Consider the following 12,072-nt stretch of genomic DNA (forward strand, 5'->3'; position numbering starts at 1 on the left):
TCTCAATGTTTATTTATTCCTTCTTAGATTTAATTCCTATCCTACCTCTACAACAAACTTTATTAGAACATTCAGTTTCCTGGGTGGCTCTATTAGTTGTGTCCTGCTCTGGATTTTGGCTTTGGTGATGATCTCGTAGTTCAAGCACCATGTTGGGCTCTGCACTGACAGCACAGCATGGAACCTGCTTTGGGATTCTGTCTCCCCCTCTGCCCCTCCCCCACTTCCTCTCAAAAATAAGCCAATTAAAAAAGTATGTCCAGGGGCGCCTGGGTGGCTCAGTTGGTTAAGTTCCAACTCTTGATTTTGGTTCTCAGATCATGATCTCAGTTCATGAGATCAAGCCCCATGTCAGGCTCCACACCAGGAGCACGAGAGCCTGCTGGGGATTCTGTCCTTCCCCTGCTCATGTTCTCACAATAAACATTAAAAAACAAGTGTCCAAATTTCCCAAATCTTTTCTATCACTCCTCATGAGGACCAGAGCTCAAAGAAATCCAGAGTTACCGAGTTCCACAATTAAGTTGGCTAAAGGCCAAATCAGGGGTCTCCTCTCCTTTAAACTAAAGGCTTTCCAAAAATCTTAAAAAGTGGTTCTCAACCCTAACTTGTGCATCACTGTCTCCTGAACTTCCAAACATTGCCCAAACCCCAATTTAATGAGAATTCATAAAGACAGTATCCCGAAATTATTAACAGTATTTTAAGAAAGCTTTACTGGAGACAGTAGTAGGTGGTAAGGGTGGAAAACCCCTTGCTATAGAATTTGCTTCCAAAATCTTCTCTACCTTCTCCAAACCAGATTATACCCTACACCTTGTTTCTGGCAACACTTATGGCAGAATAGACCATTTTCTCTACATTAACAATTTCCAGACTTTACATCAAGTTTGCTATGATGGTCTGTTATACTAAGCTATAAAGGTCTTTTACTTTTGTGGTTAGTCCCCAGTTCCAGAACCCATGTATCACAGTACCCTGAACTATATATACAGCCTCTCGTTAAGACAGGGCATTAAATTTATGGAGGTTTAATGTTTTTTTTTTTTTTGGGGGGGGGGGGTAGTAGTGCATGCCACGTGGAGAAGGGTCAGAAAGGGAGACAGAATCTGAAGTGGACTACATGGGGCTTGAACCCATGAACCAGGAGACCATGATGTGAGCTGAAGTTGGATGGCCAACTGACTGAGCCACCCACGTGCCCTGAAGATGAGTTTTTATCATCTGAATTTGGCAAAAATTGCTGGATTGCATTTTATTAATAAACTGCAGGGCTCTGTAAATCTGGAATTTGAGGGTAAGGAGCAAATTTCAAAAGCAAGCACAACTGCCTTCTCAAGTCAGATGCAGAACATAAAAAAAATACCTGCCATTGGCTACCATCCATTCTGTTTACATTTGGTTTGTGTGTTCAGGAAATAATCCACATAGAGCACTAAAGAGGAAAACCTCAGAACCTATCTTGAGTTCTAAACCTACGAAGATTATTTCTAAGGATTACTTTACAAAAAGCAGATGAATTTACCACAGGAACAGCCAACCTGGTTTAAAAACTAAGAGACAATCCAACTATAGGAGGGCTCTTCTGTTTTGTCGCCTCAGGAATATTTCCCTCAAATTTCTCAATTATATCATGCTCCTTTTGTAACACTACAAAAGCAAACGCTATTAAGGTAACTCAAAATTTGAATAATATTTTCTTTATTTACAAGTTAGAATCAACAGACAAAGAAAGACAATCCAGGGGACCAAATGGGGAGATGACTGAAACCCCCAGGGGCCCCAAATGGAGCAGAAGGAAAAGGGAAAACAGAGTAGAAAAAAAAAAGTCAACGTAAAAAAAGAGCTCCCCCTTTTTCCCTCCCCATGGAGGCTGAGGGGACCATGGCCCCACACCCCTCAGCCTTACCTAGCTTAAAATAAATTAGAACAAACAACCTCAAAACCGGGCCTTTACAAGTGAACAGGGCAGCTATGGCCTCAGGTAACCCCGTATCAGGGCCTTTGCCCACTCCCACCCTGTACCCCTGCCCCACCCCAGTCATTTTGAATGGGGCTCTAAGCCCAAGAGGTCACTCTCAATGTGGCTGGGAACTCAATCTTATTTTGTCCATTTATGTCCCTCCTTCAGTAAATGTCCCTGCACCCCTCCCCCGTGCAGAGCCAGCTCTCCTACAGTGGGGGGGAGGGGGATGAGATGAGGAAGTGTCACAGCAAGGGGGGGAAAGGGTGGGGCAGGGTGGTCTAGGGGTCCGGTCCTGCGGAGCCTCCTGCCCCATCTGGCCTGGCCCCTTAGCCTGAGTCTGAATCACTGGTGTCTGAAGAAGAGGATGATGATGAGGAGGAACTGGAATCTGAGCTGGAGCTGGAAGCGCTGAGGCGTGACACTGCTACTTGCTGTGCCGACGATGAGGACTCCGTTTTCTCACTTGCTGCAGAATAAGGTTGAAGGTTAAAGAGTAGAAGTCTGATCTCCATTTATCAAGAAGACTAGAGGGGAATATAGCAAATTTGTGCTAGCTTTCAGGATACTCACCTTTCTTGGGGGGCTTTTTGGTGGAATTGAGCTGCCCACTAACATCCTGTAACCTTTTTTCTAGTTCCCGCTTCTTTTCCAAAGCCAGCTCCTCCTTTGTCTTTCCCACAGGTTTCTTAATGGCTAGAAAAAGAAACATTTCAGGCCTAAGATTGCAAGTATCTAGTTGTAGTGCACCTAGTGTTGTTCTCAAGTTCCTTTCTTGAAGAGCAGGAAGTGACAAACATATCCCGCCTCCCTGGAAGTGGACAATCATGAGTGCATCAAGCATCCCCGGCTCACTACCCCTTCACCAACTACATGAGAATTACTAGATTAATGTGGTACAATTTATTTCATACTCACTATAGGGCTTCCGAGGTTTCTTTCTTAGGCAGGAAAGGACATAGCGCTCAAGCTCTCGAAGTGTGGATGGCTTGAGGGTTTCAAAATCAATCTCAATCTCTTCTGGGTTTGAGTCACGTAAAGAAGGCTCCCTGGCCTGGATTATGTGCACAACTCGACCCAGTTTCTCCCCAGGTAATTTGTTGATGTCCAAACTCAACTGCCGTTTTTCATCGTAACTCATGGGTCTGCTTTCTTCTTCTTCCTCTGAATCATAGCCTGTAGGCAGGGCAGGTGGAGCGGTCTTTGTGGCCTTTTTGGGCAGTCTACAGGCAAAAAAAAATTGTCAATTAGAGAAGCATCACTAACTCCCAACACATTCCCACTGTCCAATTCAGTAATCCAAACTCTCTTTCGGAATTATACAGGCCAAGCATTTTACATTTAATCTGGGCTTTGAGAACTAGACATTGGTATACTGGCCCGAATCCATCTTTTTGCTCCCTAAAACGCTACTAACCCACCCCACTGTGGAAAACAAGAATTGTATAGACTGGTATGGAGAAAAGGAACAAACTAGGGAACAAATCAGGCCTGCCAACTGTTTTGTGCAAGTTAACTTTTATTGGCGCAGTCATACCTATGCTTCCATGTGGTCTTTGGCTGCTGCTTCTGCATGACACCAGACAAAAATCTGTTACACCTGACCACTTACAGAAAAGCTGTGCTGCCCTCTGGGTTAGATAAAACTCGGCAAGAGTGGGAGAAAGCATCCTCCCCTGGAGATTACAGAAATAGCCAAGCCCATCTGTGCTTTTCACCCTCTCAGAACTTACTTGGTGCCACTTCCTCCAGAAGGTCCAAAGCCAGGGGGACCTAGTGTAGCAGCACTGCCACCCCCACTGCCACTTGCTTTCTTGGACTTCTTGGGCTGAGATGGGCGAGGTGCCCGAGTTCCCTTGTCCTCTTCATCAACCCCAGCTCGGCCGCGATGCTTCTCTGCCTTCCGTTTCTTCTTTTTCTCTTTTTTTTCTCTCTTCCGCTTTGGCTTGGATATTGGGCCTTGGGACAGGGCAGCCAGTTGTTCATGTACTGCCCGGAGCTGGAGAAAAAAAGAAATCAGGTGCACCATGGGAAAAATAAAGTAGAATCAAAAGGAGTTAGAGAAAAAAATGGGCAAAAACAGGGCACCAATGTCTTACAAAATAAACTGATTATAGTGACAAAATACCTGTTCCTGTAGTTCAGCCAATCTATGAGCCCTTTCTTCCTCAGAGTCTGAGCTTTCACTCTCTTCTTCTTCCTCTTCATCCTCCTCATCTTCTTCCTCTTCTTCCTCAGAAGAGCTCTCACTGCTACTTTCTTCGCTGGAGGACTCTGAAGAGGATTTGGCCAACCCAGGTGGCAAGGCAGTAGAGACTGGTAAAGGCCCTGGTTCCAGTGGTTCATCTGGCATCTTGGCATAACGGAACTCAAATACATCCTAGGAGTAAAAAAGCACATTCAAAACCATGCTAGTGAATTGTGCCTTGGTATTTTTTTGAGTATATTTGAGAGAGAAGGCACACGTGAGGGAGGGGCAGAGAGGAAAGAGAATTCCAAGCAGACTCCACTCAGTCAGCAAATTGTGCCCCGATTATACCCAGCCCATTAGTGATGTAGTTGGTATAGTTCCAGTTTGTTAACAATGCATACTGAGAGATCCTCATAATGAGATTGTGTAGCAAATGACAAAACCTCTGCCCAGACCCATTTGTTCTTCAAATTTCAACTGTGCCACTCACCTGCAGCTTTCGTGCCATGGCCACAACATCGTGGTCTGGGGGATTGTACTTATAGCAGTTGGAGAACATAAGCCGCACATCAGCAGCGAACTCCTGTGCATCTCGGTAATCACGATTCTCCATCTTCCGCTGCAGAAGGAGGCAGCATCAGAAGCTGCACAGGCAGGGAGACTCACCTTTCCCTGCCAACCCCAGACACCACGAGAGTAGCCCTCTCTTGAGAGCACAATAGGGATGACCTTAAAGATCTATGCCCTGGGGTTCAAGTTTGAAGTCAAAGAAATTTGGGTGGGTTGAAGAAATATCTACATCTAGAAAAAAAACCATTTCTAAGTGATAGGGGTGAGTGGCCTCTGACTATACTATCCTTCCAACCCCATACTCCCCTAACCCAATGCTCCAAAGTAGGACTTAAACGTACATGGATAGGATTGATCTAAAGACAGAACTCACCATACAGTTTGAAACTCCAAGAAATACAAACTTAATTATCAAGTACTTAGCCTTCTGCTCCATTACCATTTTGTAAAAAATAAAATACCAAGAATCAAGACTGCTGTATGCCCATAAATGACCGATTGTTTTATTGAGCCCAAAGTTCCAATCACTGCCTGAGCATCCCATCTGCCCCATGCAGTGGGTACCTTGACAGTGCTGAGGTCCATGGGGTGCTTAATGATGTCATGGTAGTCATGCAGGCCAAGAGCAGAAGCGTCCACTGGTTTATAGAAAGGCCAGGCATAGGCAGCATGCTTCTTAGAGAGCAACTCTTTCAAAATGCCATTGCAATGTTTTAACTGTTCTGACAGCTTTCCTTTCTTGGAACTCTGGTGTTGTTGCTGAGAGTCAGGTAAGTCTTTGCGTGGGGGCTTGATAGGGCGGCCACTCTCTCTACGCATAGGGGGAAGACGTGCTGCCTTAGGCTCCAGACTCCCAGGGGGGCTAGCTGGGGAACCAGGAGCCAGGATGGCTGTAGGAGTAGGTGTGGTAGTATCTGCTTTCCGCTTTACGCCTTTTTTCTGCAGAAAAAAACACACAAGATGGGAGCCTTTTACTCCAGGGTCCACCTCATCCGAGTCTTTTCCCTTCCCAACGCCCAAAAGAAATCCACAGATCTGTTACCTTGGCAAGGGGCTGGGCTGGGGGAGCTGCAGAGACTGCAAGGAGTGGGGGTCCAGCAGAGTGTAAAGACTTGAGAAGGGGAGAAGAGATGACCGACGGATGGGGAATGTTGAGAACAGTGGTAGGTATCTCAGGTGGTGGAGTATATAGGGCTGTGTGAGACACAGAAGAAACAGCAGGCACCTGATGGGCACTTGTAATACTGCCCTGGAGTGCTAAAAAAAAAAAAAAAAAAAAAAAAAAGAAAGTAAAAAAAAAAAAAAAAGATTAGTTCTATTACCTTTTCCATCTTTTGGTCTCCATTAGCAAAACTGCCTGCCACTCTTCCTACCTGCCAATTTGGCCCCCTTCTTGTGGCTGTTCTTAGGGATGGTCACCACAAGCTCTTGTTCCTCTTGTGGCATCGATGCTACTTTCTGTAGAAAGATCTTTTCTAATGTTTGTGCCATCAGGACAATATCATCAGTGGGCTACAGGGAACACAAACAGAAAGGTTCAAATGCCAGCTAAAGACAAACCATTTTCCTGAGAGGAATTCCTAGACCCAAGTATCAAAACTACCCATCTGCTCAGACAGACATCTCTGTCATCAAGTACTGAAAATTACCTACACTGGGCCACTTATTTCCATGTTCTTCCCCAATTCTGTCCCTCAAAATGCAGTAAAGAAAAAAAATTCAAAAAATAAAGGAATGAGAATGTCAAGGAGAATAGATTCTGCTCAACTCAGCTCTCTGGAGGTTTCTCTTTGAGAAACAGGGCCACCATCCCCAAGTATGAAAATGTTCTACTTAAATAACCTTTACCACTATAGATCTCTGAAGCCACATCACTTGTGTTCAGTGCTATCCTTTAGAGTTCAGATTTTCTAGATCCTCCCTACTCTGAAAATACCTTCCACAGTAAAAAACAAACATTATGCCAGCAAAGTATCTAGCAATATCAGAATCATTCTCTCTCCATCTACTAATAAACACACAGAAAAACTCACCTTGTTGTAGATGTAACAATTGGTGAACATGGTGTTAAAATCCTGCATACACTCTGAGGCAGCCCAGTAATAGTTGTTTTCAAGTCTCCTCTTAATAGTACCCATATCCATAGGTTGCTTTATAATTTTGTGATAATCCTAAAGAAAGAAATGCTAGGTCAGAACCAACGAAAAATAAATGCTGGTTTTCCTAGGCAAACCACTGACCCCAGCAAACACGCACATACACACCCCCTATGCATCAAAGTATGTAGTCCCCTAAACTGCGGCCCCAATTAAACTAAGGACAGAAAAATAATGGAATGGGATTCTTAGCACCCGTTGGGAGGCCCCTAGTGCCCTTCTCTAACCACCCACCTCCCTCCCAACTCTGGAAGGTTTCCCATCCTGTGACATTACCTCTGGGGCTGGCTATCCATGGGCTGCATGAGGGAGAGGAAGAAGCTAAGAATTTTGGCCACCGTGGTCCTCTCCCAACCTGGGGTGGGAATCTGTAAAATGGAGCCAGGGCACAAAAGTTAAGGAAGGACACATGGAGGGCACAATGAGAGATGCCAAGATAGCAAGCTGTTGGATCAATAATCACAAAGGACCAAGAATCCAGAAATTTGGTGGCTATCTGCCCTACAGGAGAGAGATGGGAACTCCCTAGGGGCCGCAGCACCTACACTAAGCAGCCCACCTCCACTCACACACATTCTTTTTCATTCCCAATGCCTCCCCCCACTCCAATATCCCATCCCTACTCACCGGCAGACCCAGTTTGACTGCATCCACAGGCTGCCTGAAAGGCCATGCAAACTGATGTTTCCACAGAGCCTTCATCACCACCTTGTGCAGGTATTGCAGCTGGTTGGTAACCCGTCCTGGCTTTTTGGGATTGGACACCTCCGGGGGTGGTGGGTTGGCAGGGGTCAGTTGTAAAGCCGGCACTGAAGCCATTGTGGGGCTCTCAAATCCCTCATACAACAGGGAGGGCTTTCGAATCCTTTTCCCTGGTGCTGCTGCCTCTGGGCCCAGCCCCAGTAACCCTGCATTCCCCTCCCCAGGGAGCCTGTGAAATGGGAAACATAATTAGATGTGGTAATTTCATGGAAAAAAACCAAACCAAAACAAAACCCAGTACAGCCAGTTACACTATACACCCAATAAATCCAGGCTTGGAACTTAGTGAGAGGTAATCAAACTTATGGAAATTATTCTTTACCACAACCAATATCCAAACAGTCTGTGGAGCTTTTGTTCTTGCCCCACCCCCCCACCCCCCTCTAGTTCCTCCATTTTTAGTACACCTATTCCCAGCCCCCCCTTCTGGACTCTTGAAAAACTCTTATCATCTGCACTTCCACTTAAACGAGAAAAAAAACCCCTTCCCCAATGGTTTCTGATAAAGCACAGCATAGCATTTAAACACCACAAGCTTTAGGGGATGGGACTTAAGCAAAATGGGTGGGGCTGAGAAGCTCAAAACCCAAGCTTCCTCCTCACTAGGGGCTAGGTGGTTGCCATGGTGGTAGAGCCTGAGGGAAACCGGTGAAAAGAGAAAAGAGGAAGGGAACAAAACAGGGAGAAAATTTCATAAAATGCTGATGAAACACCTAAGAATCCATCTGGGCACAAGAGATCACCATCCTCCCCACAAGCTCTGCTTAGTTTAAAGCAGAAAATGAACCAAAAATCTAACGGAAAACCTTACCAACTTAAAATTTCCGACAAGGAAGGGAGCATTTGTCAGACTTCATAGTCTGGAAAAACACAGCTACCAGACCCCAGAATTATTCAAATTCATCTCCTTCCCCCAAAGAACTCAAATACAGAGCCGGCCCAATCCCCAGTCAAGGTCAGCAAGTTCCAGCCCAAGAGTGATAGAACACGCCTGACCCCGCCAAAAAAATAAAATTAACGGCTCCCACTCTAGCACCAGACTCTGGAAATCAGTGGCCAAGAGCGATTCAAATTTAAACTCTTTGGTACTCCTCAGGACCCGGTGTTTCCCTAGGACCTAAGACTGTAGACATTACACCGAGATCTCATTGTTTACATCCGCAGAGCTGGACTAAAAAATCCTTAGCTCCACCCTCTTGCCCAAACGAAACTCTCAAAGCTATCAAAAACATCCCCTCCAAACAAAACGCACGCAAACCCCCGACCCAAAACTGACCCGGTCACTTAAAGACAAATTCAATGACCTAGTCTGGGCAGAACAACCCATAGCCAAAAGTAATGCCTCTACCCTACTGTGGGAACCTCCGTAGCCAGGCTGAGGCTCTATCACCATGGCAACGCTATAAGATCAAATGTGGCCACGAAACGCCACGAAACACCCCAAAAGACCTATGACAAACCGTTGTTAGACGACAGACCCACCACCCGCAGGACCGGCAACCCACTCAACGTCTTTTCCCATTACATTACGCTGCCAACCTAGCTCTGCCGGGCTACATCACGATTGGACCACGGCGGGAAAACTAACGTATAAATGGACAACCTATAGTCCCGCCATACGCAGTGTCTGGCCGTCTACCACCGTTCCCAAACCGCCACCCCCCCCCCCCGCGAGCCCCCGAGAGCTAACAGTCGCGCCGCGAACCAGCATCGCGCCAGAGTCGGTTCCGTCCTCCCTCAGAACCCGACGTCCCACATTCCCGTGCCGCAACCCAACGTCCCCTTCCCACACGCGGATCGCGGGGACGTACTTGCTGTGGGGAGTCACGTTTTGCAGCATCTTGACGACGGGGAACCGGCACTGCCCTCAGCCGCGAAAAGTCCGGATGGCCTCGGTTCCCCTTACCGCCCGGTCCAGCATAACCCGGGAAGTGCGGGGGGGGTGGAGGGCCGCTGCCCTTGGCCCTCCAGGCGATAACCCCCCCGCCGGGCCGGCGCGAAAACAGTCTTCTTCGCTGCTTCTCGAGGAGCTCCCAGCAGCTTGGCGCGCTCCGCGGGAGGCGGACGGTGAGAAAATGGCGGCGGCCTCAGCAGAGGCGGGCGAGCGAGGGGGGACAGACTCCTCAAACACTAGGACGGCCCCCAATCCCGGACACCGTCGTCAATATTGCCCGTTGTTCATCTGCAAGGATCCCCTCTTCCTGCTGGGACTGCCCGCAGCGGACGAGGTCCCGTTTCGATCTCGGATGGAGGCGGATGAACACGAAAAGTGGTTTAGGGAGCCGCCGCCTCCATCTTTGAAATCCTCTTGAGGGCGGAGTAGAGGGGGTGGACAGACTCCGAGGATTGGGCGGGGCCCGAAAAAGGGGAGCGTCGGGGGCTTCTATGGGGTCTGCACTGTCCGCCGGGGCCGGTCATAGGCCGAGACGAAGGCCATTTCCAAACGGATGGACGTGGATTGCAATGGCGGCCCCCGACGACTCGAAGGCTCTCTATCAGTAGGCAGAATCCTCCAGCTCGTTCTAGAGGCTGCTCCACTCCAGCGCGAAATGGCGCCGCCGAGCCCCGCGCCAGCCCTTTATATATAGGCAGGGAGGAGGAGCTTCGTCGCTCATGCGCGCCACCGTGCTCGAGATTTCCCCCACCCCCTCCGCGCGCGCACGCTCGCTCACGCGCGTGAAGAAGCAGAGTCGAAAGGGGAGGAACACCTCTCCGCGGGAGCGCTTTCTATTGGTTGACTGGAGCGATGACGTCATAAGCTTCATTTCCAAGGTGTCAGTCACTAGGCAGAAGAGTGCCGCATAGACCCATAGGGAACAGGCAACCCGCCACATCTTTGAGCCAATTGGCTGCGCTGTGGTTCGGCGACTCCAGGGAAACAGAGAGGTTGGCATGGGTGCAGCACCCTCTCCCCGCCTCCCCTTCCAACAAAGTCTTCCCAGGCGTCCAAGCCCGGTACCACCGGCGACTGCCAAGCTCGGGCAGGTCGTGCCATTCGTAGCTCCTCCATTGGCCACACCGACCGGACCGGAGGGGGCCGCGTGGGCGTAACCAGCCTGGGCCCGCCAGGGTGTGGCCGCAGGACGCCCGGCGGGTTGTTGTTCTCGGCAGAGGCGCCGCTGCAGTGAAGAATCTGAAACGAGGAAGAAGACGCCATTTTAGAACGCGCGGCCTGCTTCTCTGGCAAATAACTAAGGGTTCCCAGAAGTAACAAAGAAGGGATCTACCGTTCCCATACTCCACAATCAAAAATACAGGCCTGCCGCATTATTAAAAGCCTCCCCGTCTTTCCCCAGTTCAAAAAATCGAAAAACAAAGGCAAAACACTAACAATCTGGGCTCCCAAAGGCTTATCAACACAACCAAATCTAGAACACGTTCCCAAAACTTGCACCCAAGCACCTCTCCAATCCCTCCCTGCTCATACCTTCAGTTAACTATTAAGTATCTGCCTGCTCGACAAAATCCCGGCAGCCCTTAGTGGGAGAAACAGCTCCAAACATACCGATATACTCTAGAAATCGAAACCCACCTCCTCCCTAAACTTCATTCCGGTGCCTGGCTCAGAGCGGAAAAAGCAAGTCCTGTGAGGGGCGAATCAGGGTGAACACCCTCCCCCTCCTGGCGAGCTCAGACCTTTCCCCAAGCTCCCGGCCCTCCCCAACCCCGAGGGCAGGCCCACACCCCCCTATTAGGGTCCCACCGCCATGGGGGCGGCAGGGCTCCCCCATCCCCCCACCAGGGTCCGGAGTCCTCCCCACGGAGCGGCTGGTCCATCGGTCAGCGCCAGGGAGGAGGGCGAGCGGAGGAGGCGGCAGCAGCGGCTCAGACTAGCCCTCCCCCTCTTTCTCTCCCCTCCTCCCCTCCCCCCTGGGCCGTCCGCCTCCGAGGAGGGGCAGGAGCCATTTTGGGAGCTCAGTCTCGCCCCCTCCCCCAACCCACCCACCAAGTCTTCCCCACACTCTAGTTACCTGAATAAGGTTAGACTACTTAGGAATAAAGAGCCAGAATTACAATGAGGCCAAGATCTCTCAAGCCATCTCTGGGCCCACCCACCCTCGTCCCCTTATGGGAGTGAATTATCCCCAACCTGGGCTGGAGCGGGAGGTCTCCCTCTCCCTCCATCTCCCCTTCTCTGGATACCAAGATAGAAAACAGACTGCATATCTGAGAAAAGAAATTAATGTAAATCAACGAACATAAGAGGCCACCACCCCGGAAAAGCTCGTGAGGGCCTAGGTCCTTGCGCTCCAACCACATCACCCTCCCTCCTTTCGCAGTAGCTCTTGAGCCCTAACCTCGGTTACTGCGTCTAAAATGGCCGCCAATCTCACGTCTTCTCGACCACCCGAGTCGGGCAAACCCTGCGGGGGGAACTGCACACCGGGAAGGAAGCCTCTTCCCCTATTACTACCGCCCTCCCCCACGCA

At 49.2% G+C, this 12,072-nt stretch overlaps 1 protein-coding gene across 3 annotated transcripts; it reads right to left on the bottom strand.

Moving 5' to 3' along the window:
* Positions 1-1,684: 1,684 nt before the first annotated feature.
* BRD2 (bromodomain containing 2) lies at positions 1,685-9,567 on the bottom strand. 3 transcript variants are annotated; one of them, XM_053905157.1, is made up of 12 exons: positions 9,454-9,567; positions 7,508-7,811; positions 6,758-6,895; positions 6,098-6,236; positions 5,767-5,981; positions 5,289-5,663; positions 4,645-4,773; positions 4,092-4,343; positions 3,697-3,962; positions 2,882-3,186; positions 2,537-2,659; positions 1,685-2,432 (listed from the first exon to the last, which is right to left on the bottom strand). In XM_053905157.1, exons 1-12 carry the CDS (start codon positions 9,480-9,482, stop codon positions 2,293-2,295), a joined length of 2,415 nt encoding a protein of 804 aa, XP_053761132.1. In that variant the 5' UTR covers positions 9,483-9,567; the 3' UTR covers positions 1,685-2,292. The 3 variants fall into 3 exon arrangements, with proteins under 3 accessions (XP_053761132.1, XP_053761133.1, XP_019312259.1); XM_053905158.1 differs by lacking the exon at positions 9,454-9,567 and adding an exon at positions 9,182-9,202; XM_019456714.2 differs by lacking the exon at positions 9,454-9,567 and adding an exon at positions 7,157-7,248 and having other exon boundaries at positions 7,508-7,621.
* Positions 9,568-12,072: the final 2,505 nt, after the last annotated feature.

Source organism: Panthera pardus, unplaced genomic scaffold, assembly GCF_024362965.1.
Source record: "Panthera pardus isolate Hobbes unplaced genomic scaffold, ASM2436296v1 HiC_scaffold_17, whole genome shotgun sequence".
In the NCBI taxonomy this organism is placed as follows: Eukaryota; Metazoa; Chordata; class Mammalia; order Carnivora; family Felidae; genus Panthera; species Panthera pardus.